At 41.7% G+C, this 26,990-nt stretch overlaps 10 protein-coding genes across 10 annotated transcripts; 4 read left to right on the forward strand and 6 right to left on the reverse strand.

The window, feature by feature from the left end:
• Window positions 1-28: 28 nt before the first annotated feature.
• EAE97_009404 (uncharacterized protein) lies at window positions 29-1,888 on the forward strand (the record flags this gene model as incomplete). Its single annotated transcript, XM_038879919.1, has 1 exon — window positions 29-1,888. The coding sequence occupies one exon, from the start codon at window positions 29-31 to the stop codon at window positions 1,886-1,888; it is 1,860 nt and encodes a 619-aa protein (XP_038729030.1).
• Window positions 1,889-3,630: 1,742 nt separating this feature from the next.
• Window positions 3,631-5,608, forward strand: EAE97_009405 (uncharacterized protein; the record flags this gene model as incomplete). The annotated part of the gene is made up of 2 exons (XM_038879920.1): window positions 3,631-4,282; window positions 4,347-5,608. Exons 1-2 carry the CDS (start codon window positions 3,751-3,753, stop codon window positions 5,606-5,608), a joined length of 1,794 nt encoding a protein of 597 aa, XP_038729031.1. The 5' UTR covers window positions 3,631-3,750.
• A 4,349-nt stretch (window positions 5,609-9,957) lies between these two features.
• Window positions 9,958-10,786, reverse strand: EAE97_009406 (uncharacterized protein; the record flags this gene model as incomplete). Its single annotated transcript, XM_038879921.1, has 2 exons — window positions 9,958-10,366; window positions 10,419-10,786. The coding sequence occupies 2 exons, from the start codon at window positions 10,784-10,786 to the stop codon at window positions 9,958-9,960; spliced, it is 777 nt and encodes a 258-aa protein (XP_038729032.1).
• A 1,470-nt stretch (window positions 10,787-12,256) lies between these two features.
• On the reverse strand, window positions 12,257-12,832 carry EAE97_009407 (uncharacterized protein; the record flags this gene model as incomplete). Its single annotated transcript, XM_038879922.1, has 1 exon — window positions 12,257-12,832. One exon carries the CDS (start codon window positions 12,830-12,832, stop codon window positions 12,257-12,259), a length of 576 nt encoding a protein of 191 aa, XP_038729033.1.
• Window positions 12,833-14,034: 1,202 nt separating this feature from the next.
• EAE97_009408 (uncharacterized protein) lies at window positions 14,035-15,150 on the reverse strand (the record flags this gene model as incomplete). Its single annotated transcript, XM_038879923.1, has 1 exon — window positions 14,035-15,150. The coding sequence occupies one exon, from the start codon at window positions 15,148-15,150 to the stop codon at window positions 14,035-14,037; it is 1,116 nt and encodes a 371-aa protein (XP_038729034.1).
• Window positions 15,151-16,930: 1,780 nt separating this feature from the next.
• EAE97_009409 (uncharacterized protein) lies at window positions 16,931-17,678 on the reverse strand (the record flags this gene model as incomplete). Its single annotated transcript, XM_038879924.1, has 2 exons — window positions 16,931-17,361; window positions 17,417-17,678. 2 exons carry the CDS (start codon window positions 17,676-17,678, stop codon window positions 16,931-16,933), a joined length of 693 nt encoding a protein of 230 aa, XP_038729035.1.
• Window positions 17,679-19,447: 1,769 nt separating this feature from the next.
• EAE97_009410 (uncharacterized protein) lies at window positions 19,448-19,849 on the reverse strand (the record flags this gene model as incomplete). Its single annotated transcript, XM_038879925.1, has 1 exon — window positions 19,448-19,849. One exon carries the CDS (start codon window positions 19,847-19,849, stop codon window positions 19,448-19,450), a length of 402 nt encoding a protein of 133 aa, XP_038729036.1.
• A 1,351-nt stretch (window positions 19,850-21,200) lies between these two features.
• Window positions 21,201-22,019, forward strand: EAE97_009411 (uncharacterized protein; the record flags this gene model as incomplete). Its single annotated transcript, XM_038879926.1, has 2 exons — window positions 21,201-21,418; window positions 21,473-22,019. 2 exons carry the CDS (start codon window positions 21,201-21,203, stop codon window positions 22,017-22,019), a joined length of 765 nt encoding a protein of 254 aa, XP_038729037.1.
• Window positions 22,020-22,825: 806 nt separating this feature from the next.
• Window positions 22,826-23,789, forward strand: EAE97_009412 (uncharacterized protein; the record flags this gene model as incomplete). Its single annotated transcript, XM_038879927.1, has 4 exons — window positions 22,826-23,093; window positions 23,155-23,277; window positions 23,339-23,436; window positions 23,493-23,789. The coding sequence occupies 4 exons, from the start codon at window positions 22,826-22,828 to the stop codon at window positions 23,787-23,789; spliced, it is 786 nt and encodes a 261-aa protein (XP_038729038.1).
• Window positions 23,790-24,204: 415 nt separating this feature from the next.
• EAE97_009413 (uncharacterized protein) lies at window positions 24,205-24,906 on the reverse strand (the record flags this gene model as incomplete). Its single annotated transcript, XM_038879928.1, has 1 exon — window positions 24,205-24,906. The coding sequence occupies one exon, from the start codon at window positions 24,904-24,906 to the stop codon at window positions 24,205-24,207; it is 702 nt and encodes a 233-aa protein (XP_038729039.1).
• Window positions 24,907-26,990: the final 2,084 nt, after the last annotated feature.

Raw genomic sequence — 26,990 nt, forward strand, 5'->3', positions numbered from 1 at the left:
CTTATATTGAGAGAAAAAGAAAAGGAAGATGGATAATCAATTATTGAACCAACCAACCGAATCGAATCAACAAGTGCAGCCGCAACCTTTTGCGGGAGATCAGCAAATCGATCCCAACTTACCAAACCAACAAGGCTCTGACATCCGACCTGACATCCGACCTGGGCGGCAACGGGTCAAACGTGCATGTCAACCTTGTAAATCGAGAAAGAAGCGTTGTGATGGATCGGAGCCTTGCGCTACATGTATTCGATACGGCTACGAATGTCATTATGAACTTGGTCCGAGGAAACGGAGAAGACATACTCTGAAAGATCACGACACGGATGTTTCGCAAAGTCACAGTTCACCTGATGCGAGCATTCATCATCGAGATGAACGGGAGAGAGCAGATAGTGAAAGTGCTCATGTCCCTCATACCAGTGGTGCCAAAGATACAAATCTTTGGGGGAAAGCTTTTGCCGCTTCTTTGGCTTTGAAATTGGATGCTGGGAAGTTGAGTAAACCGCATTTGGCTTGGAATTTGGGTCTCAAGGATGAACAATCATATGCTCAACCGCCGATCACGAGAGTGATAGGGCAAGCTGAGATGCAGAGACTCGCAAATCATTATTTTGATACGACGCATCAAATCTTTGGAATCTTCAAGAGAGATTTGTTTGATCGAAAGATTGTTGAGAGATGGGGATTAAATCTGGAAAACTCTGATCCCCACGATCCCATCTTGTGTGGTGTTGCAGCATTGGGATCTTTGTTTTCGGGTGGCAATCCCAGTCCAGCAGAAGCACAATTGGTGGAATTGGCAAAGATGGCTTTGGAAACGACGAGTGTGCTGAACTATCCTTCTCGGCACCATGTGGTCGCATGGGTATTGAGGACACTTTTCTTGAGATGTACGGCCTGTCCTCACGCTGCCTGGATTGCCAGTTGTACGACAATGCACATTATTGAAAGTGTAGGAATGGAAGATGATTCGGATAACAGCAGTAGCGATGCGGAGCTCGAGAGAGGAATCGGTTGTGGCGTCTTGAATATGCAGAGATTATTTTGGATTGCTCGACTGATGAATTCGTGGGTTGCGAATGATTATGGTCGGTCGAAGGTTACTGTGAAAATACCTACACCTCCTTTTCCCTCGCCCGAAAGTGAAGCGGATATCACACTCGATTATCTCGCCTTGTTTCAGATATCAGAACGCCTCGATCAGGACACGAACCATACGTCCGTAGAATTCGAAGCAGGTATAGAATCGATCTACAGATTTCATGCTCGATCAGATGGAGCCATACTTTCACAAACGAACTTGGGCTTAGGATTGTACCGCCGGTTACGTCTCCTCGCCTCAACTATATCACAGGATACCATCTCTCAGGTGATATCAATTGGTATCAAAGGCTTAGGATCCGTAATGAAAATGGTAGAGAATCGTCAACCTTGGTGGCACGTTGCCAATATCCCCTTTCAGTTCGTCTGTATCCTCCTTGTCATAGATACCCCCGAATCACTCTCGCATATCGGCGAAGCTCTCGAAACTCTAGATGCAGTATCCCGCTGTTTCACCACTCGCTCACTTACAGAATCTGCAGCAACGGCTCGAACCCTCGTGGAGTTATCTCAAAAGAGGAAACAGGAAGAAATTAATATTCTCGGCCAGGGCCTCAAGACCAGGATAGAACCAATGCAGACTAACCAATTACCGATGTCCACTTTTAACACTAGACAGATGATGCTGGCGCCGACGATGATGGGAAATGCGAATGTGAATGGGAATGGGAATGGGATCATGCCTGGAATGCCGAATATCGGCTCGATGGATTTTACCGGGTTTGATTGGGACTCTTTCCTGAGTATGGATATTCCGGTGCTGGATGCTACGGCGATGCTTTGAGCGAGGGGGAAATGGTTTTGGATCTAGTGTATTTTTGGATAGATTTGACGTTGTGGAATGTCTTTCCCGTAGAACTTGGGAGGTCAGGAGCGGCAAGATATTTCCTGCTGGATGGCAGGGTCGAGAATGTGCTTCTTACTTCAGAATCAAACACGCGTAAATAACGAGGATAAATATTCTTGGAAGGACTTAGTAGGAGTAGGTAATCTGCTTATAGCTCACTAAAAAAGAGTATATAAGTTCAAGTACATACATGCAAAGTGCTGATCCGATAGTGCTAAGTACCTACCTATACTCTGCGCAAAACATAGCGTAGCAGGTAGATGTAAAATCGGATCGAGATTTAGAAATGAATACCCATTGATAAATAAGCTCATCGGTATTGTTGTAAATGGATCTGTGTATTTCGAGGATTTTGAGGGGGGAATGAGAAGGGTTTTTGATGTGTGTTGAACATACTTTTATCTTTCTCTCATTCTTTATTCTTCCGCTTTGGAATTAATAGTTATTTATCAAATATCAAATTCCAACCTTCCGTAAAATAAAACCTTCATCACCTTTTCATACCCATCCAGTACACCTAGATTTACCTCCTTACCTACCTACCTAGATATACACACGCATCTCCACCCCTGCACCATCCACTCAGCCCTACGCCGTACGCAAGCCAACGCCCAACATCCCTGCACCCGACATCGGCAACGACAAAAGCACAACCGAGAAATCCCATACTCATTACCTCGGGCCGTGACCGCATCGCAGGAACGACATAATGTGTTATCAGGAAACGGGATGGGTGGTGATGGGGATGGGGGAAAAATTTTGCAACGCAATGGGCCGAATGGATGGGCCGAATGGTGTGCCAAGATGATGGTGTTTGGGAGGGGCTAATTGTTGTGATGGGTCTTGTACTGGTCGGGACAGGGGATGATGGTGGCGTGTACACTTTGTACGAAGTAGGTATTGAGAGAGGGAGGGAGGGGGAGGGTCTAGATTGTGTGGTCTGCTGTGCTGTGGTGCGATGTTGTGGTGTTAGGTTTGTGAGTGTGTTTATGGTTTGTGGATTCAAGGTGAGCCTTGGAATAAATAACATTTTTCACAGGATGATTGATTCAATACCGAATCTTTGGATGTTTGGGGTTATGTATGAGTAGGTAGGTATGTATATAGGCTATTTCTCATACAGAAAACACAGTATAGCATCTCAAATGAGATACAAGAGATGCGATGATCTCATCCCTCCACCAATCTCCCAACCCATCACCACAGTAAATTGTCTCCAAAAAAAAACAACCCTATTCGATACTTATTCCCGTCTCCTTTACTCCCAGGCTTTAAACGAGGTTTATTCATCACCCTAGACACAGAATCATCTCCACCCACAACATCAGCTCGCAGACCAACACAAGCCCGGATGATAGCGGATGTAAGTCGGCAAGAATAAAGTTTTTGATATCGCTTGGTTTTCTGTTATCTGAAAACATCGCGTCGTGGGACGGTTTTACATTGACTTTGAAGATCTGAGACAGGGTTGTGGGATTTTTTTGTGGATCGCTGAGTGGTGATAACTAGTGTGTATAGGGTATTTGAGTCGAGTGTGTGAATGTTGAGAGGAGGATGTCGGATCTTGAGGATGTTGTATGGGTGAGAGCGGAAGTGAGCATCTGGATGGTGGAAGATATATAAAGGTCAAGGTACCTTTGTGAGGGGATTTTGTTTATTTGCTACATTGGGCTTCATATTTTTTTTTTTTTGTCTTGCATTCTTACTTTGTCTTTTTCTCTCACGCTTGTAAGAGCCGTCTATACACCCACCATATCTAATATATCGCATGGTAAACATCCACATCCATCTCCATCAAAATGTCAGACACAGAGAGTAGTACCTCGAATCCCAAAGATGTCCTCTATGACTCCATTCTCAGCAATCATCCAAGAGACCCCCAAGTACCCATCACCCATACTCCCACCCACAAATCCACACACTCCCGACGCGGCAGTACCACGCTCCAAAACACCCCAACCCATCTCTCGCGAAAAGAAACCCGAGATCCAAATCTCGACATCAATCTTCCCTATCGAACGCTCAGTCCCCATGCCAATCTCTCCGAATACACAGCCGAGAAAGCAGAAGGTGAAATTCCCTCTGCAAAAACAAATGGAAAGATAGATTATAAACTCGTTACTTTCCTCCCCGATGATCCGGAGAATCCTAAAAATTGGTCAAAGGCGTTTAAGTGGTATATTACCATGGTGGTTGCAATGACGTGTTTTGTGGTGGCCCTCGCTTCGTCAATTATTACGGCGGATCTGATTGGTGTGGAAGAGGAATTTAACGTTTCGGAGGAGGTAGCTCTTGTTAGTATCACGGTTTTCGTGATGGGTTTTGGTATTGGTATGTTGATTTTCATTCTTTGGTGTATATCTTAAGTTGAAAAAAGAAAGCTAACACATATCAGGTCCAATGATGTTTGCTCCTCTTTCCGAAGTTGTCGGTCGCCGCTGGATATACGGAGTTACATTATTCCTCGCAGTAATCTTCATCATTCCCTGCGCCGTCGCCCAAAATATCGAAACCCTCCTCGTCTGTCGCGCTCTCGATGGTATATGGTTCTCAGCCCCCATGACCCTCGTAGGCGGCACCCTCGCCGATCTCTGGCGTACCGAAGAACGCGGTGTGCCTATGGCCGCCTTCTCCGCCGCCCCTTTCATTGGTCCCGCAATCGGTCCTCTAATCGGTGGCTTCCTCTCCGACGCAGCAGGCTGGCGCTGGCTCTACTACATCCAAATCATCTTCGCCTTCATCGTCTGGGTCCTCATCACCTTCACGGTCCCCGAAACCTACGCCCCTACAATTCTCGCGCGACGAGCCAAGAAAATGCGCGAGCAAACCGGCAACCCGGAACACGTCACAGAACAAGATCTCGATCTCCGGCCCTTCGCCGAACGTCTCCGTATCTTCCTCATCCGCCCTTTTCAATTGCTCTTCGGGGAACTTATCGTCTTCCTCATTTCTCTCTACATGAGCGTCCTCTACGGTCTCCTCTACATGTTCTTCGTCGCCTTCCCCATCGTCTACCAAGAAGGAAAAGGTTACTCCGCAGGCACCACCGGACTCATGTTCATCCCTCTCGCTCTCGGGGTCATCGCCTCGGCTCTGTGCGCTCCCATCGTAAACCGCAATTACATGACCCAAGTACGAAAATACAACGGACATCCCCCCGCCGAAGTGAGACTCATCCCCATGATGTGTTCATGCTGGTTCATCCCCATCGGCCTCTTCATCTTCGCTTGGACTTCCTATCCGCATCTCCATTGGATCGGCCCCGCGATCGGCGGCTTTCCCGTCGGATTCGGATTCATCTTCCTCTACAACGCTGCGAACAATTATCTCGTTGATAGCTATCAACATCAAGCGGCTTCCGCGCTCGCGGCGAAAACTTTCCTGCGATCGTTTTGGGGAGCTGCGGTGGTGCTTTTCACGGAACAAATGTATGCGCGACTGGGATACCAATGGGCGAGTTCGTTGCTGGCTTTTATAGCGTTGGCGTGCTGTGCGATTCCGTTTGTGTTCTGGGTGTGGGGCGCGAAGATTAGGGAGAAGAGTCGCTTTGCTTATGGAGGGGAGGATGAGGAGGATGTGGGGAAGAAGGAGGAGGGGGAGAGGAGGGCGGGGGAGGAGGAGTTGGAGAGACAGAGAAGTTATGTGAGTACGCCTTAGGGGGTAGAGGTGGGGAGATGGTGAGCTTGACGGTTCGGGGTGGGGGATGGGGCTGGAGAAGATGGATGATGTAATGATCTGTACGAGGGGATGGTTAGAGATGATGATGGTAATGAAATAGAATGGTTTGTGGGCGTTACAGATGGTCATTAGAGATTCCCCATAGATTTGTATTTTTATTCTCATATTGTAATATTTTACTCACACCGATAAAAATTATATATAATTATTCACACGAGAATTTTGTCATTAAATCTGATGCATACATGTATACGATTTTGTTGAAATTATTCCTGCATCGTTCATTTTACTTTGTCTATCCACCACCCTTTATCATTCTCCTCATTTCCATCCTGCCATATCCCTATCTCCCTTTGAAATAATCCATCCACTCATTTTCTTCCATAGAATCGAGATCCAAAATTTGAATATGCAGTCGATGAAAGCGAGATGGTCGAATGTTGGATGATCACGAAAAGCGAAGTGTTGAACTAGCGGAATGCCGTCTCGTTGTAATATGAAAGTAGGATATATTTTAAATTTTGATAAATTTTGAAAAAGAAAAACTTGAATCTTAGCCTTCACAATTGACTTTTACCACTTCCCGAATCTGCATTCATAGTCCTCGCGATTGCATCTCACAGTCTGCTGTACTTAATGTCTTGGTATTGTGTGTATTTCATCAAGTTCAGGCCAGTACCAGTTTGAGTGGTTAGAGAAAAGCTTAAAGAATGTGGTTGGCTTTGAGTCCTGCTTAATTGCGATAACGAACGAGACTTTGGCCTTGATGCAATCAGGCGAGACATGAATCTTGGCCTTGACGTTGCCCATAGATTCATGCAGTCAAGAAGAAGGAATGATCGAATCGCTTCCCGAACAAATCCACTCCTTATCCTGGATCTTGGTCTTGAAGTTGTTCTCAGTGGTGTAATGACACTGAAAATGTGGGAATGATCATGCGCAAGCATAGCACTAATTGGAATGTGATCGTAATTGCTGGTCTGGTCTTTGGATGGCAAGGAGTCAGAAGCCAGGAAGTAATCGCGGAACAACGTAGTTTTGAATAGTGATTTCGTAACAAAGAGTGACTCCACCTTGATGTTGTAATCACTCAAGATGCGAAAATCCTCAAGTTGCTTTTCGGCGGGAACACACCTAGATCTTGGCCTTGATTATCCATTTGCTCCCGCTATGTTAGAGTCCTAGAAGTCAATCACGAGTAGTCGTAGCTTTCGATTACGTTAATGATTATTGACCGATTTCGATGTTTTCATGAATGCGTCGTGTGTGAATCATAAGATACATATTAAAATATTGTTGTTGTCGTGTCTAGATGATAGATGAGCATGTTGTAGCAAAAGGAAAGGGGTAGTATTATTTACCTTAGAACTGTTGCAAATGAATTTCTCCACAGGCAAAGCTTTTGAATGTTGTAATCGAAGAGAAAACGAACATCAAGTTGCTTTCCGTCGAAACGCACTTTGAATGTTGTAGTCCGAAAGAAAACAGACATCAAGTTGCTTTCCGTCGAAACTAACCCCCCATGATGTTGTAGTCGGAAAGACTACACACATAAGGAGGGTTATAACAAGATAACTCTTGAGTTTTTGCCATTTTCCTTCCTGTAGATCCCAGATTTCAGCAGGAGGTCCGTATTTTAGAGTCTAGCGAAAACATCGTGCCAAAGATTTGAAGGAAGTGCAAAAGGGAATTCCCCTTTGTTTTTGCACTCTCACTTCCAGCCCCAAGCATAAGAGCTCTAAAATAACGCGGACACCAGCTTGCACACCATCAAATCAAAACATACACCGGAGTGTATGAAGATCATGACAGCTGTCCAACCCGCCGAACACATGGGATCCACAGTTAATAATGTGAACATCATCCTTCACAGGACTTTGTTCACATTACCAAAAAAGGGAGGCATGAGGGATTAAGTAACATTACTAACCACTCCGCTAAGGGATCGTTCCAAACGAGGGTGGTTTGTCGTTAAATGTAAAATATATAGTTGATACCGAACACTAGCCTCATTCGCAGATAGTGATTGGCGAAATGGGAATGAAGGTAGAATGTACATGAGTCCGGATTACTGTCCAACAATGAGACACTTTCGATGTTCGAAAGTCTTTCGATGTCTTGGAGTAAACAACCTCGTAAAGATACTTTAAATCGAATGCTTTCAATGTTTGAATGTACTCAGAAATCTGAACCATCGTGAGATTGGAAGATATTTCATTCTGTAGAGTCATACAAACCATGAGAATAGTCTAATGTTTGGACATATTATAGCGATTAGAGTAAGCTCAGCATTTCAAACTATCTCAATTCTACATTCGGATTTAGAGATTGAATGACTTCATTGTCCAATTGTACACCAGAGTATTCAGTAGTTGAATCGGTATGATACATCTGATAGGATAAAGCTTTGATCTGAAGGTTCATCACGTTAGCTCAAATTATCATAAGAGATGAAAAATACCGACCTGATAAGCGTCTTGGGTCTGCACATGATTAGTTGTGAAAGCTTTGAGCTGATCGATCCTTGCTAGTTCTTCTTTAGACATAATTCTTGAGCTTTGAACATCGATTCAGGAGGAAGAGGAGGTGTCTTACCAGTTGATAGAGCTTGCACATTGAAGTCTTGAGTGGCGATGATTGTCGTAGAAGCTGTCAGGCCTGAGCCTCAGGATTCGAGGCGAAAGGACTATTAGGGTAGATTTGATCGTCCTCGACAGGATGGATCCATTCGGGAAACGAACAGAAGATTACTCAACTCCATATTCATTTATGATGAATTCAGAAGTTGAAAAGAAATCTAGAATTGCAGGGGAAGTGCAGACTTTTATACCCCAATTAAAATGAAGATCTCCAAGCTAAAATTGTGTCATTCGCCTAAGCTCACTACTTAGGACTCTAATTTCAATACTATCGATTTTTGAAGATCTTTTTCCGATCACGAGAGTCGATTTAGTAAAGTTTGATCATATTCTTCACGTTAGGAAGAGTTTATTTTCGACTATTGAAGCTGACAGCTATCATTATACGTGTCCTTTATTGACGAATCAAACAATTTCCTCGATACTCACTCATTGGACATTCATTTTTAGCTCCCCTCAATTTATCTCTAAAGTCTGTAAATGATCGCCTTAGAGTCTATGAATATATTCTGATCAAGAACTAGTTCGATACATAGGAAAAGGATGTTTGTTCGATTAACTAAGTAAATCTCTAGTAAAGTAAGAGTTTAGCGCAGTCACATTTGGTAACAATGATGAGGAACTTCCTTCAAAGATGAAATTAGACGCAAAAAATCCTGAATTTCATTTGAATCCTGTTTTTCCTGCTTTGAAAGCACTATAGCCAGACTGTGCTAACAAATCGAGCTTTTTGTACTAGGTTGCATTTCAAAGTTTCGGCGGTAATATCACGAAAAGTCTGTTCTATTTTTTGAAGCTCATCGCTTGTTGTTAATCTAATACTAGTTTACAACTTCATTTGATACCAGATCGATCTTGGCTACCCGTCACCTGGAAGAAGATTGCGAAAAGCCGCTTGTTCTGCCCGCCGAATATTTTGCTGCGGTACTAACTGATTGAGAGGACTTTGACGAGGTAATTGACATCTTTGTAGTCTCAAAAGTTTGCGAAACTTCTTGATCCTTCAAAGCGAGGCGACTTGAGAGGTTTCTTGTTCCATCCTTCCATAAGTTGCAGTGAAAGGTAAGCATCATCAGCAATATCGTCAGTATAGCTAAGCCAACCGTCCATATACTGTAATGAGACGTAGGCATCATCATCCATGTCATCTGTATAGCTCCAAAGCTTAGAACTCGGGGTCAATATATGAGTGATTGATTCTCTCTCATTATTCGAATCCTTGAGAAGAAGGCTTTGTAAACCAAGCCTAACGTGATGGAAATCCCAAAAGTAATTAGACCTTTCATTGATGCAATATCGTGACCTATCCCTCCTGGACTCGTCTAATTCTCCCAATTTGGTCAACATCGGGCAGATGTCAACCTTCTCAATTCGCAATTCTCTAAAAGATCGGACCCAAGGAAACCTCATTGGAGATCATAAGACCTCCTGGAAATCATCTTCAGCAATCGTCAACCAGAGAATTGCAGAATCAAGGCTGGGAAGATCGATTGATATATACCGACATAAAGCAACAAAACCCTCAAAGAAAGGTACATTAAACTCATCTCTAGAGTCGAAATCTATAGAGATGTGCTTTATGCAGGGATGGAACAATTTATTTCTCTTCAACCACGTCAAAGATTTCTGCAAGAGTAACTTTGTTAGCCTTTCAATTACAATGGAAAAGCAAATCGTCATGGTGGCAAGTTAATTACACACCTCAATGATAGGAACATTAAGATCACTCTTCCATCGCTGGTTGCAGCATTTCATAGACCACAACACACGTGGGATAAGGAATCCAAGAAAGTCGATCAAAACCTCTTTCGCCTCTTGGCTACCGTCGTTTTCTCGTCTTCGCAACGCTTCCGCGAACCCTCTTATCCAACAAAACTCTCCCATTGCATGGCACGTGGTTATCTTAATCTTATCTTCGAGTTTAGGAACCCCATAATACTGCTTAAAGACGAAACTGGAGTCTGTTTCCTTAGTCTTTACTGTCTGTGTCGATTCATCATTCGTGGAAACCCAACTAAGGAGATCCTCATAATGAACGATTTGCTCGTAGATAATTTCTCTAATTGGCAAAGGTAGAAGCATAAGACCCCTGAGAAGCCTATGATTAGTGTTAGTATATATCATGAAACGTTAACGATGTGCAATATTACCAATTTGGACAACAACCATGGCCGTTGAGATAGTATGGTACCATTTGTCCACAGGGAATAAATCTTGTAGCTGATGGGCTGGTCCAATGATTATAACCAATATTACAATCATCCTTGTGATCGCAAGGCAAACCAAGGAAGGTATTTCTATTTGTCGAAAACGGGGCTAAATTGCTGCGTTCCAAGTATCTTACTCGACCGTCAGTGGATAAGAAATCTTTCGACCATCCTTTACTGTCATACGATGCCCTGGTGTTGTAAAGATATCTTTGGGTTGGTGTGCGATCAACTCCGTCGTCAGGGAGTGGACCGTTTCCGAGAGACCTCATTCCTGGTAGGCCCGCCAGTTGTAGTAAGGGGTCGTCCATATTTACGAAAAAGACGACGTCTGCCAGCAATTATTTCTTAACTTCTGTCGGAACGATTCTGATATCAATCTGTGTCTTCAAATCTTTTGCTTTGCTGTGATTCCAGGCAATAGCAAAAACTAGAAGTTTCGAAGACCTACGACACGCCATATCAGTGAGGTCATCTAGATGGACCAATGAAGATGTAGGTTTTGTCAGGACAGTGGATGATTAGATCGTAAGATATTTCCCGTTTGCAACTTGACTCATCTCTTTACGTGATGATCTTTTTATGATATTGATGTTCTATTTATAGTAATGGTAGAATAACAAGGCAGCTGTCACATGTAATGATCTCACAGAAATGGGCAAGGTGAAGGGTGAGGATACGACTTCATAATATTGAATCTTCGACTGAAGCAATGACATCTTACTGGAAATTTTTGCCCTACGTTTCTTATAATTTGTGTAACATGTATTCTATGAGCTTTGAAGTGTAGCGTAATGTTGAAGTCATAAAGCATACTGAGTCATAACCTTTTGGCCGGTGTGATCGCACTCTCTACCCCACCATCAACAACGACACCTCATTATTTGCATGCTCTAAGGTCGGAAAGAAGGTATGAAGACCTCATATTCGATGTATGTTTTCTCTAAGATTACGAGAAGAAGACAAGGCTCGATCCTCCTCGATGCATTTATTAAAGAGATCATCATTCACCCTAGATCCCCAACAAAAATCCATCAAGATATACTCCTTGTGGCCAGAAGTTCTCCAAATAAACCTTCATGATTGGTGATGGTATTTCTAAATCCTATCAGTATAATGGTACTTCATCAAGCAGGGGAATCAAGACCTTCGATACAGATCCCAAGCTTCTGATGGCGTTACTTATGCAGGCTGCTTCAGGACACTAACAGAGGTGCAAGATAGGCTATTGACTGGGTTCACATCTTGGTACATCTTTGGCCTTTTACAACAGTCGTCCTCTTGATGCAATAGGCCTGTCCGGGTATCTTGTCTCGTCGCTAGGTGAGGAATGTTTTTCTGAGTATCATTGCCATCTTCAGAATGGGAAATCAGCCTGGCATTTATGACAAGTAATGACTAATTATGAGATGCTTTCGAATCCGAATGATACCTAAAGACTATCTGGCATAGGCATCAATAGGCATCCATAGCCTGAAGCAGATATGCAACGAAACTTTTGAGATATTCTACCAAGCGGTGGAGGACGTGGACTAGATAGTGAATGTGACTTACATGCGAGAGAATTCGATGGCCAGGAGGGGAGCTTCAATCAGAAGTCCGAGGATTCCTGAAGTTTCTCATATCTCAATCTCCTACTTGAATTGGAGAGAGAATATCCGCATGCAATTATGCAGTATTATTCGGTCTAAAAACTTATCAGCTGATGAAACTTTACACAGAACACTAATCATCCATCACATTTATGAGAGATTGAATCTCGTAAGTCTTAAATATTATCACTATCGATTTCGCCCCGAATAACTTTCATCGCCATTGGCAGCGGAAGTGGATTTCTTTGCGATGAATGCAGGTCGCTCAGTGTAAAACGATATGATGTCGATGGCGGATTGGATTCTGAGGTCGACTTCCTCTTTAGTTTCGAAGAGCTCTTTTGGGCTGAGTAAGCTTGCATTGGCCCCATACCCATTGAGACTAATATCTCCATTGTTGATATCCTCGTTCATATCATACTCGTACTTTGTAAAATTTTCGCTTTCGCTTTGCACATGTGAAATCCAGTTCATTATTATTTCGTTACCACTCTGTGCAGCATATTGTTCCGCCCCATGTCCATTCAGTATTTCCCGTTGTTGGCCGGCGATTTGTACGTCATCCATCCCCGAAAGGATATTCAAGAACAGAGGATCCTCACGAATCTTTGGATCCAGGGTAAATTTCTCAGCATTGTTGTATTCGCGCTGGTTCTCGGGTCGGTATTCGACGCGTCTGGGAATAGTTTCTTGATCCTGTTGAAGGGGCGCTGAGGATTCATCGGCCCCAATAGGCAAGTTTTGAGCAGGTGATGTTCGAGACATCTTGGAGTTTCGGTGAGATTCTGAATATGTCAATAAGTGGTCGTAAATACTTTCCGAGTTTCAGAAATTTTGTAGTCTTCAAAAGTTATATACAGACAAAAGATTTATGCGAGGAAAAAAATGTTTAGTGTCGCATTTCATGGTATAGATAAGCATTAGCAAGCTACGACAATTTAACAAAACTAGCTCGGAAGTATAGCTAGTGGATCAAACAAATTTTTCACTTTGGGTGTAGAATTGACGTCTGGAATATCATGTACTAAAAGAACTTCTAGTCCGGTTTCCCCCAGATTGCTAAGCGAGACGTCGGCTCAAACTTAAATTTTGTGGGGTACTGAGCCACACAGAAGCTCTCAACGCACATGGATCTGATTTTTCAATAGCACACACCCCAACTGTAACAAAACTTGCTGAATGATGCCACACGCTTAAAAGATTCGATTGATGAGAATTTCCGTGCTCGGAGCAGTCCATTTCCATGGCTTCAGTTCTGTAAATTGCGTAGTGAATTCAGAATCTCGGGGACTGGTTCATGAAAGTTCCTTCAGTTCTAATGTCCGACATTGTCTGTAATGATTCTCTCACATTCTAGATTATCTTCTATAATTAGGCGAATGAGATGACCTGTGGCCTCTAATGTTTCATGATCATGTGATTGAGTTTTCTATGGACACATGTCATTGAGGATCTCTGCGCCAATTGCCCTTAAAATTAGTTAGGTTGGGATCGATGACACATATGTTCATTAAGCTTAGGGCGTACTTTAGTTAGACTTTTCACTTGCAGTGGGGCTGTGTGCATTATTGCTTGTTACTACATTGACCACTTGCGCAGAAATAAGGTGGTCGGACATGCATTGGAAGCAGTTCTTTAGAATCAATCTATATACTCAAATTTTATAGAAGGGGAATATATGGGATTCCGTGAACTGAGCTTAATTTAAGTGTGCAATATTCTCAATCCATAAAACCACAAGAAAATCGACCTGTTCAAATCACCACCACCTATTGCCTCCTCTCAAACTACTCTAATTTCTGTTACTATATTATATCTATGCATCCTTCTTTCAAAAAACCAATCCAGTATAGAAATAGCTCATCTGTTCCACTGTATTCAGCTTCGCACTCCTGAAATGTAAACCATACTCCCCTCAACTCTAAACTAACAACTTGACAAGTTCTCTGCGAGCCATATGAACTGATTCATGAATCTTCATCATTTTCCTCATCGTCTTCTTCATCATCTTCCTTACGCTTATATGGCTTGCATATCTCCTCTACTAACTCCGTAACATCCTTGCCTTCTTCTGGAATTGTATGATCTACTGGAAGATCGTGGCCCGTATGTTTGATCAATCCCCTAATCATCTCTTCTCTCACCCATCTCCCAGGTGTGCCCCAAAACTTCTGATGGCGTTCTCTCTCGTTTTTGACCCTCTCCTGATTAATCGGTTTTGAACTGGCTAATGCCATGCATATCATCCAGTGAAAATACAAGTATCTCTCTCTTGGTCTATTTGCATTAAGGAATTTCAACTTTTTTCCATGCATGTCTCCAAAAGAGCACCTTGACTCAACATGAATCATCTTACACAAGCCTTTATCGATGACTCGTAGCTCAAAATCATTGGAATCGTCCTTACATGGAACAATGGCTAGCTGTAAGTGATCGAAGTGCTTTTCTACCTGGCTTTCGAGCATCAAGCCATTTCTCGGTGAGTACATCTCACCCATAGATTCCTCCCCGAAGATGAGATCCATACCCTTCTGACGGATTCGTTGAGGGATCAAGTGGGCAGCTTTCCTGTGACAAGATGCCCAGGCTTGTGTAACAGGGCACCAGTTTTCAGTCTGCTCCTCCTCGGCATCATCATTGTCTACAACCCTCAGAGTTCCATAATAATCTTCAACGTCTCGTCTGAAGTTGGATTTTTGAGATTTCGGGTTTTTAATGTAGTGCAGCAGCAAAAGTTGGACAAAAGCACGTTCTGCTTGTTCGCCATTCGAACATTGTGCGGCACTCTCCAAAGCCATCTCCAGCTCGTGTTCTTTCTGGAGTGCTCCTAGAACAAGCTCCTCAAGGGCATTCCGTCTCTTCAAAAATTCTTGCTCATGGCTCTGTAAATAAATCCCTGACAAAGTACTAGTTCTGTTTCTGCTTGCGGTGTATCTTTCGTCCATCTCTTCGAGCTCGAGTTGCAATAGCTCTGCCTTCGTTCCCCAATAGCTTGAGGCAGTGGAATTCATGCTGGAAAGAGATTGTCGAAGCCCCATTCTCTTGTTGTTCTTCGAGGAAGTTCGGTCTGTTATCTCCGGCATCTTGATATCTGACATGTTTATTACTATGCTTCGTTGGAGTATTGCTTTGGGATGTAAAGTTCAGAGCTCAGAAACAATGAGATGTCGATTTTTTATTACACTGTGATCTAGTCACCAGCTAAGATATCGGGTCAGGGGCTAGATGGTAGTATGAGGATAGATCGTCTCGCTCAAATCTAGTGCGGAAGAAAACAGGTTGCTTGAGTGAGTGGATAATGAGTTTCTTTTTTTTAGAAATGGTAGTAAAAGAGATGGTCTCTTTATACTCTACCTCATTACAAATCGGATGGGAAAGCACCCCCTTCAACCTCCACCTTCCTTTTGCGACTAAGCACCAATTATGACGTATCATACAGACCGTTTTATGATGATAATTTTTTTGGAGGTCTGACCGGAAATCTTAACGTCAATCTATATCTTTTAAGAAAAACAATCAAACCAAGCCCCACTCAACCTACCGAACTATTACTCTGTCAGCTCATGTTTCTTGTCGTCTGCCTCCCTTTCCTTCTTTTCGGCATGTTTCTTCGTTCGCTTTACCAATCGCTCTTTCTCTCCAGAGGATGATATTGACATAGCGAGACCTATGATATGATATGTTATCACGACCCCTCCCAGTGAGTGTAAAAACTGATGCGATATTACAAAGATGTACTTGTAAATATTCTTTCATATATTGGATCATTGTTTTAAAAATTATCATAATTGTTCGTTAAAGATAGAACAATTAAAGTTTGAATTCTGACATCAAACAGTTGAAGAATGAATTTGTGAGGAATATCCAAATTTGGGAAGTAACCCGTCGATCCACATACCCACTAGTGGTCCGTCATGTATTGGAAGTAGTTCTTTAGAACACAGTCATAAGCTCAAAGTATACAGGGAGAATATATGAGGCTCTGTGAATTCAGTCTATCTCAATCATGCGATACCCTTAAATCATAAAAAGCACAAAACAGTCAATTTGTCTAAGCTATCACATATTGCCTTCTTTCCAACTTTCTAATTATCATACCGATATTAATTCTGCCCATTCTTATCTGAAACAGCAGTTTTGGTGTAGAATTGGCTCATCTTATCCACCGTATTCAACTTCACACTCCTGAAATGCAAAACGTTGTCTGGTTGGTGGACTTCCAAATTCACAATCTTTTCCTTATCAATATCTTCTACGGTTTTCGGAAACTCTTCGAGAGTACCCATGAAGGCTCCTGGCTCGTTATACATCTGGAAAAATGGATATCCGTATCTAGCGTAGGTTTTGGCGGAAACCGGAGTCTGAGGAGGCGGTGTGCCTGTGACTAAGTGGAATGTTTTGGGGGCAAGTAATTGTATGTTGAACATAACTGCATTTTTTTCGTCGTATCTGTTTTTATGAAAACAGTCTCTTCGAATTGCTTGATGAATAGAGCCACGGGGTACCAATGTCAGTTCATGTTATTTGTCGTAAAACTCCTTTTTCTTCTTTTCGAATTCTCTCTTCATGTTCTTTTGTAGCAACTCTTTCTCCCAAAAGGACAATTTTGAAGAACCGGAATCTCCACACAGTCTGAGAATTAAATACAAAGTCATTCCCTAAAAATCAGATTAGCATGTACATTGTGAAGCTCATGATATATTACGGACTTCTTCTACACTATTATCTCCTAAGGTATCCGCAAATCACATGTCGGTCCGGCTGCTTGTGAATGTTTTCAATTTAGTCAAACTAACGGTGTTCTTCGAGTATCTTTCCCATGAATACAAGACGCTGCTGATCTGTCAGTATGCTTTCTTTGCCCTATATACGACCTTTGAGCGTTGCAACAGTCATGTCGGAGTTCACATTTACAGGGAAACTCTTGCCCGTCAGAATTGTAATGATTATTTTGCCATCAAAGTAAGACAATACGCGAAATGGAATGATTTCGAACTGCAGGCCAGAAATTTTGTCGAAATCTTTGACCTGTGCTTCAACCGAGTATCCAGAGCCAGTAGGCACTGCTACAGGCTGTATGACTGTCTTATTAGTTCTGACAAAGTCACCAAACCATTCTTGTCCTGGTACTACAAGATAATCTTGCTCTCCGTCTGATTCAGCGAAAGGCTCCCCAGGTTTCATCTCACAATGTCTGCTCTCTTCTGACATAGCATCAATTCCATTAACAAAGACTTTGACTGCAAATCGCGAAGTCCCGTACGCATGAAATTTAATCCACAAAGCCTCGTGTTCTAATCCGTTCATCAGCATGGCAACCATGCATGGGTGCGGATAAATTAGACTTACGCCGAATAGGAATAAATACACCTCCCTTCCTAACAATATCGACAAGTAGCTTCACTGCGTGATCATCTATTGAAAAAAGAGGGAATTTTTCAAGGTTAGGGGGAAGCTCGTAGTTTTTGCCGTCATCCGGTATCCGAACCGTTCGATGAAAAGATATCTCCATTTTGTCACCACTGTCATTGTTTATGGCAATCGTTTGGTAACCACCTGAGAAACCATCAATAGCGGATTTCAATTCGACTTCGAGGAATGAGGAAGTCATAGTGAAGGCATTCGTGGCCCAAGTCGATGCAGGAAGGAGTGGATTTTTTAATCTCGCAGAACGATTCCCTCATTAGGTATCTCTCACATTATCATCCACCAAGGTCCAGAAACTCTAATGAAGCAAGAATATTTAAAAAAACTTCTTGGACAAACAAAGAAAGAATCGTATTCAGTTGGTGTATCAACTACATCTGCGAATTACCATCTACCTGTGCAAAGAGAATCTGGTTTACGACTGCGAAACGAGAGAGAAAATTATCCGTAAATCCGAGAAACTTTTAATGGTTGTTGTTGCTTGCTTTGCGAGGTATAAGGTATTGTCTAAATGTTCAGCAATGTTCAATATTACTGTACACCTACTAACAGCAATTACGATAAGTCGATCAACTTAAGTAAGAGAAATGTATACCCCAGTGAAGAACTGTGAGTTTTCCTGTGTCTATCATCAAAGCTTTGCTTGGGAATCCTAATACTACAACCTGCTTAGAACGCATCTTACATTGGAGATCCATTTCCGACGATTTGAAACTCATCTCCCCTGGTGAGCATTTTGTTTGTTGGTATGCCGTATAGTATCAGTATAGATTCTAAAATTAATATACACATTAAAGTGTATCTAAGTTTGGAAATAATCTATATATTTGTCTATTTATTTGTTTATAGATAAATAAACAGTTTAAAGATCATTCATATAGGACAAATAATTTCAAAGCTACAAATGATCTGTGATTAGGTAGGATTCTTGGCGGGTAATTTGTGGAGCGGATTATCCGCAAATTACCCACGGATGCGGATAAACTCTTCGCCGCCTACGATTCAACGTCACAATCCTAGGTTCAAAGGTCTTCTCACCTATTAAATCACCAGTGACCTCCTAATCCATCTCTTCATCAATTTTCAACATGACATGATCCAAAATCTGCGCCTAAGTAGCAGTCTTTTCTTCATAGAAAATGAAACATGGAAGTCCAAGTTCAGCATAGAGCCTAGCCATGCTAGGTATTGGAGCTGGCTCTTTTCCCGTGATTATATGGAATGTGTCTGGTCCCAAGAGATGAAGCTTTATTACGCTTCTATTCGCGATACCGTACCGTTCGAGATCAAGTGGATCTTTCTGGATGACTTGACGGATTGATCCTCCAGGGACAGTGGCTTGTTCCTCTGTTTTCTGTATCCCGAAGAGGTCCCCAAGAGCATTACATATATCTATTTCTAAGCTGGACTTGCAACAAGCACAAGTATAATCTAGTGAGAAAAGCTTGAGTAGGTAGTGGCCGAGTTAAAAGTGGCATGCATGCGATGTGAGTATCGATGCTTCTTCAACAGCAGAGCTTTTGTCCCAAAGTTGCTCCGAGGCAAATTTGTAGCTCTTAAGAGCTGAGTAGCGTCAGACCAATTTAATTCACTTGATTTCGTTTTCCATTTACATTGGTTACTATCGCTTTCAAGCTTCAAAGTACTTGGTAAACACTCATGTCACATTCAAAATCACTTCAATAAGAACTATAAGCCAAGTAAGAGAAACATATTGTATTCATTGATTGTTTCTAGATGCGAGTATCAAAAAATCCCGGTATATGTCAACTCCGCGCCGAGGGCGGACCCAATAGTGAAACCCGAGTATCAGTAAAGAAGCATTAAGAGCGACATGTGAATGTGACTTATGTTGGACGGGCAGTCTCAGCTTAGACGTAGGAGACTATGGGTTTCAACAAGTTAGTCTTGAAGTTCATTCTTGAGGAAACAAAAGCGCATAAATATCTTACGTTAGTTCTTGTTGTTGTAGTCATCCTCAGGGTATGGACCAAATTCAGTGGTCTGACGCTTGGTGTTGTAATCATCTTCTGGGTAGGGGCCGAACTCAGTGGTCTGACGCTTGGTGTTGTAATCATCCTCGGGGTAAGGGCCAAATTCAGTGGTTTGACGCTTGGTATTGTAATCATCTTCTGGGTATGGACCAAACTCGGTAGTTTGGCGTTTAGTATTGTAATCATCCTCAGGATAAGGACCAAACTCGGTTGTCTGGCGTTTTGTATTATAGTCGTCCTCAGGGTATGGGCCGAACTCGGTAGTTTGGCGCTTTGCAACCCCGTTGAGCCTTGAACTAGGGGCAGCGGCAGCGAAGCTGGCAGCGAACGCCAAAATTGCGGTGATCTTGAGCATATGCATGATTGCTTTAAGTAACTTGATGTTAAGTTGAAAGATGAAAACGTAAGGAGTTTGATAATGTTTGACTTGTCAGTTGTGTGAGTCTGATGAGGATTCAGAGAGAGTGGGAAGAAGCAGGTTTAAATATTGTTGTTTCTTAGACTTTTCAACGAGGTGAGCTTATCATGCAGAGTCTACTTTGTTGACTGCATCGCGCGGCCGAAGACAATTACTTTTCGTGAACAAATACAAAGTTTCAACAACCATAGTTACGCTGAACTAGTAAAGGGACCGCTGCTAGAACTGCCATCTTAATATAGCTGAGTTCAGAGCTAAAAGGGCAATACTGTATCGTTCCTGTGCCAGGTACAACCGTTGCTAGCACTGGTCTACTTTTGATACAAATTACAGTAATAACCTCATATAGTAACATTCTATGTATTAGTACCTCAAAAGTTAAAGTTTATGACTAGCGTGGCTTCAAATAACATTTTTGATACTTCAGTATCTACTACTTTAGTCTCTTTTTCTTTTCTAGATGGAAACTTATTGAAATAAGAATTTCGAAATACTATACTTTTTAAAAGCCCCTTAGAAAAGACTGAAAAGAGACGAAAAAGACCGAGGTAACATGCATGACAAATTCTAAATCTATATAAAAGGAAATAAAAACTAACATGTAAACGTTTTAATTTTTATCTTGAATAAATCTCAAAAAAATTGGAAATATAATAATTTTTCTTCATGACTTTGAGGCTAGCATGTAATTATTTTATATTAAATCTAATAATAATATTCATAAAGATAGAATGAAGTAGTCTGAATGAATATGTACTAGACCCCGAGTAGCTTTTGTACTACTCGAGGCATGAATATATGGAGTTTTGCTCTATGATGGTTACTGCCGCATAGATCATATCACCCTCATACCACACTAAAAGATATCAAGGTGTTCCGGCGATATTACCTTAAGAGGAAAAACTGTACACCCCTTCTGATATGCAAGGGGTCCCAAAAGACTGATCACCTCTTCATACTATGAATTGATGATCATACCCATGATAGTGCCATATTGCTGGGAAACAGGGCTCGGCGGATCGGCCCACAGAATAGTGTTGCGCCACTTCCACCTCTTGGTATAACTATTTCTCCAGCTGCTGGCACAAAGTCAACGTTATTAAGTCTCCTTGGCGTATGCTAAAGTTGGCATGTCTTATCTTGTGCCATTATGTTACCATCGAGGATATAAGGCGGGTCAAATATCTGTTCTATCACCCTATTACCCTGTCACAGAGGTGTTTCAAATCTTTGTGATTCCTATTCGGGACTTTCTCAAGACCTTTTTATATTAGTACACTACTGTTTATACAAAATGTTTCTCAAGCAGATTTTCTACATTTCTTCTATCGTGGCTCTACTTGCTGCAGTATTTTCAGTTGTTTCACCATCCATAACGGTACCTGGCTTCTTGGCCGGAAACTCCTGTTCGCAACCGCAATATATAGTCCGCACCTTATCATATGATCCACTTATCCAACATATCGAGAACTTTATCACTCCTCGAGAGACTGCTCACCTGGTCCAGATCGCGTAAGTCATGGTTTCGATGGCAGATCCAGGTACCGGTGCTAACGAGTCATGCAGACAGTCTAGGTTTCGCCCCTCTCGTGCCATAGAAACTGATGGGCGGGTAGTAGCTACACATGAGCGAACGAGTTCCACTGCATATCTGCCTTCGGACGATCCTATCGTTCAATGCATTAGGTCCAGAGCTTCAGAGTTTCAGGGTTACGTTGACCTTGAAATGATGGAGAGCCTGCAGGTCACACGATATCTAGAAGGCCAGCAGTATACGAATCACTACGACTGGGCAATCAACCCTGCCGCGAGAAATCAAACAACGAACAGGGAGACCACTTTTTTCGCCGTGCTTGATGTGGAATGCTCCAACTGCGGGACTCGTTTTCCTAAGATTTCGGTAGACTGGAGCGTGGAGGATCAGAGATGGTGCAGTATTGTTGATTGCAAGGCTACGAACGAGTTAACAGTACGTGGGGTTGCGGGCAGTGCTGTGTTTTGGAGAAATCTCCACTCTAATGGGACTGGGGATACGCGCACGCTACATGCTGGGCTCCCCGCTCTGGGCGGGAAAAAGGTGGGATTGAATATCTGGACACGTCGAGAAGTTTAATCCTCCCACTTGAATCCACAGAGAAGGCCGTTACCACATTCACGAGGCATTTTTTACGCTTTGCTTTTCCGGATACTTTGTAATCACTGGCCTTCTCCTTTCGTACTGAGCGTAAACGAAGGCCCATGATTAGTAATGAGTATCTTTAGTCAACGAAAACTCAAATCAAAGTACTTCGTACTCGGTGACCGAAGGCTTGGGCCGATGGTTATGCTTACTTGTTAAATTAATAAAGTGGGTCGATATACGGCTTGATTCGATTAAAAAGCATGCTATCCCTGTCGTTGAACCGATGTCCCACTTTTGCATGATTGGGAAAACTTAAAAATAAACCTTTTTTATGGGGGGAAAATAGTGTGATCTACTGTAGTATGCAGACCCTCTACCCAGCCCGATCTGGTCAGCTTTTGTTGACTCTCAAGACTTCATCCAATTGAACCTCGCTGCTACTTTCCCCGAGTAATTCAAGCATTCCAGAGCTGTCAAACAGAAAGGGAGTTATTCTCATGTGGACAAGTGGGCTAGCAGCCAGAAAATCGGATCTCAATAATGGAAAGACAAGGCATGGTGTGCTCCACTCCCGTTAATTGGTAGAATAGCCTTCTAGGTTCGCTAAGGAAGCTTACGCGGCCAGAATAGATAGAGTTCCTTATTGCTGCCAATTTGCTGGGCCATGTATGAAAACAAGCGGGCCTGTAATACCTATCGACGCTCTCAAGAGAACTCCACATCATACCATTGACACCTCTTCTCTTCTACTTTCGACGTTTTTCAAAAGCACTATCAGTACCGCTTCATTTACTCCAATGGAAGAAAACAAGCTACTTGGACGCACCTCGTCGTCAGACGATGATGCAGAAGATACAACATTCGCTAGCAGAATCAAACGCACTTCTAATCGTGAAATTTTCTTCTCTCGCATACAGATATTTCGTTGTTGTCTTGAGGCTATTCTCATTGTCTGCCTTCTTGGTACGACTGCTCTTATCTTGAGGAATGACACAAGCAAAGCTGGCACCTGTGATAATCAGGTTTGGCCGGCAGGAAGTGATTACAATCATTTCGTACCTCATGGTAAGTCTCCCACGCCAGTCAACCATCCTGATCGCTCGAAAGCCACTGACCTCAGGGCCAGATGTCAGCTCAAGGGGTATCCCCAAGCCCTCTGGTCCAGATCAGTACCAGATAGATGCCGATGCATTTCATGACCGCGGTCTGTTCAATCAAACTCTAAGCTCATGGCAAGGTCTTTCTCATGGTAAAAGAGCCTCTTATAAATTATCCCACGTTTCGAACATGTCTGATTGAAAGATCCTTAGCGTTTGTACGAGCCAAGCCATATGATGGCAGCGGACCTCAAAAAATGTTTGCAGGAGATCTGTTCGAAATTGCCGCATTCCATCAAATGCATTGTCTGGTAAGCCATTTTCCCGTTCCTGACACTTCAATTCACGCTCCTAACCCCTGTGATAGACATCTATACTTGAGGACTTTGGTCTTCTGGCTGCCGGAATCCCCAAAGAACAACTGCCAGGCTACCACAGTGGTGTAACTTTAACATGGGAAGAGCACAAGGCACATTGTTTTAACTACATCCGGCAGGCTTTGATGTGCTTCGCTGACTCTACCGCTGAAGGACACATTGAAGGCGACCCCCATCGCGTGGCTGATCATGGAGTCATGCACGTTTGTAACGATTTTGATGCCTTGCTAGCGTGGTCCAAGGAACCAGAGAGAATCTTGCCAAAAAGTTGGAAGGTAACCGATTAAGGTAATAATTGCTTGTAGTTGTATTTGAAGAAATGGAAGTTAGATTTTCAATTGAGTAGACAATTTGCTAGTTCTTGATGCAAACACAGAGGATACATGTGAAGACTTACCTAGAACATGACATATTGAATACAAAGCAAGAACTAATAGACGGTTGCATGGAAAGAACATAGTGTAACAACGAGATTGAATTCCATAGATTCTTGGAAAGAATGGCTATTTAAATTCTTCCATGCTTCATGATAAATATTTAAATCATCTCCATTCATCTCCTAGAGAACTTGGCACAACAAGAATCCAAATTTGTGGCAAAGAGCAGTCCAAAAAAATCATTTACAACGTGCTGACAGCAAGTGCTTTTTAAACAACTACATTTAGAGGTATCCCATGAAGCTATCTAAGAAATCATGGAGCACTATACCATGTTTGAGTGTCCATGATGGTGGTTATGTACACCTTCCTTTGCCTTCCCTGGAAAGTCCTTCGAGAAGTAACCGCAATCAGGATATTGAATTTTTGCCCTAACTTCAATATCATCCGGGTCATTTATTCTCGTCAGAACTTGTGAACAGTGTTCCGTGTGAGTCAAGACATCTTCTTTGTGGACCATTCGACCTTCAGTCAGTGCTTTGTGGAATCTGAGAATGTTGTAGGCGCAATGAGTCTTATGAAGTTTATTGGTGAGGTAAACGGGTTGCGTGTCGGATCCGAATTGTTCTTCAGTGACTGATGAAGTTTTGTTCTGATCGGTGTAGAATATCCACGGCCCGGCTTTGCGGAACTTTTCTGTCAGGTCTCGATCAAAGCACTCATCTGGGACCCAGCAGAAAGAAAGAACGTCGAAGTGACATCCTCGGGCGAGCGCTTCACTGGATGAGTTTCCGCAGGGACTTTTGAGGATTCGTTGGGGGTTGGTATGGGTAGGCAGTACGATAGACTGGAAAGCCCAAATGACTGAGAGTGCAAGTAGAATGCTCGAGACGAGGCCGATTAGGAGCATAGAACAGGTCCTATGACGGCTTTGCGTTGGCGGTGAAGAAGCAAAAGAAATCGAATTTTCATCTTCGTCTTCGTTGAGCATGGGAAGTTTACTTTCATCTGTATCTTGAAAAGCCATGTTGTTGACGGGCTCGATGGAAGTCTTGACAAGCTTGTGATACTCCTAGGTGGGAGCGTTTTGGTTTTCTGGGCAGTAGATATGAATGCAAATGTAGCGATTGGAAATATTTAGAAATGGTTTACAGCGATCAAACAGCAAAGCGACTTTCAGAGTATGAGATTGAGAACACTTCTGACTATACCTTCCTGTTATGACTCGAGACACGTCTTGTCCACTTGCCAAGCAGTTTACATCGATCGTGAAAGACATCGAATTACTTTTGTTCTTTAGGAGATCCGAAATACTGGCAAGCCTTACAATATCATGATATCATAATGTATCAAATCTATGTGATTTTAAGCTTAAAGACCCGTCTGGTTTACTACACACTTTTTATTGACAGCGGGGCCCATCAAATAAGCTTTATTCTTTGGAATATCCGAGATATCCACGAGCCTTAATATATCTTAGTGTGAACCAAATCCTTGTGATTTCTAAATTAAATATCCTTGTTTATATTCTCGATTGATGATAGAAATTATCAATTAACATTTGTTTTTGAAGGCACTCGAACTATCTGTAAGCCTAAAGATACCCCGGTAGGGATGGACTGTTCGAAACCCTCCGTTAGAGTTGAACATCACGTATCATAATATCTGGGCTTTCAAAAGCTTGTCTTTGATGAGTGCTGGGTCTATATGTATATGGGAAAAAGCCTAAACATTGAGACCTTAGATTTTTTTTGTTTCAGCAAAAATTCGATTTGTGAGGACGTGAAAGTGGAGCAATTGATAGCAAAGCAATTGTAGTCATCGATGAGGCTCTAGGTAATCCATCATCCAACCCAACTAAGCTACTGTATGCGATCAGGTGACTACATCCATGCGCCCACACAATTACTCAACGTCAATTATCAAAAATAGATACTTTGAAGGGATTAGAGAAGTATAAGAGTATATATTAATATACTAGTGCACAAAACTAACAGAAAAACAAAATCCTGTGAAAGTCAAGCAAGCATTTATAGGTAAATGAGATAAAAAAAATTTGAGGGAGAGTTAGGAGATATATGATATGACAATATATCGTATTAACTGAATTAAATGAAATATTTGGTTATTAGTCATACTGAATTAATAAACGTGTTTTCCTCTAACGTGATTCATATGCGAGTGGATCATATCATCGAATGGATCACTTGAAAATGCACCAAAATTAGTCATTTATAATATTCCTATTTTAATAATTAGTTATTATTTTTGAAAAATAAAAGAACGTAGAATAATAATAAAAATAAAATATCTATAATTTCTAATTTCTTTATAAATATTTTGATTATAATTCAAAATTGTTATACTTTGTATTACAAAAACTGTTACAGATATATATATAATAGTAAGCTGTCAGGATATCGATCCCTGATACTGTGCCTTTTGGACAGATTGCGTGCGTGGCGTAGTGGTAAAGCTTACAACTTCTATGTGTGTGTAACCATTCACGTGACAAAAACCTTCTTTTTTAATTAACTTTTATATTAATTAGAATTTTGAAATGAAAATTAGATTTTTATATTATTTATATAATTAAATACTATACATTTAATTTCTGAAAAATTATATTAATAAATAAAGAAAGTATATGGTTATATATAGACAAATTTTGTATATAAAATGAAGTAATCCATTCGGTGATATGATCCACTCGTATATGAATCACGTTAACCCTAAGAATTACTTTTGAATTATAAGAGAACATTTAAATAGGCTTCATACCCAACATTTATGAGCTATAAAGCCTATATTATTCCCAGTTATAACATATCAACATACTAACTGGTTTATAAGACCACCTTCAACCTTATACTCAGACAGATTGTTTTGCCTATAAGATAATATCACCTAATTCAATCAATACGATACTAAACAAAAGATTATTTATGAAAACAATCTATATTTCTTTTCAGTTCATGCTAATGATTCAATCAGTTATTATAACTCATTTTTGATTATAACGTTTTATTTTATTTCGCTCAAAAAGCGTGGTAAAGCATAATTATATTCTCGTTCTCTAAAATATATATTTTCCTCAACTTTAGCTTCAGA

This window comes from Botrytis byssoidea (assembly GCF_014898295.1).
Source record: "Botrytis byssoidea strain MUCL 94 chromosome Unknown BBYS_022, whole genome shotgun sequence".
NCBI lineage: Eukaryota > Fungi > Ascomycota > Leotiomycetes > Helotiales > Sclerotiniaceae > Botrytis > Botrytis byssoidea.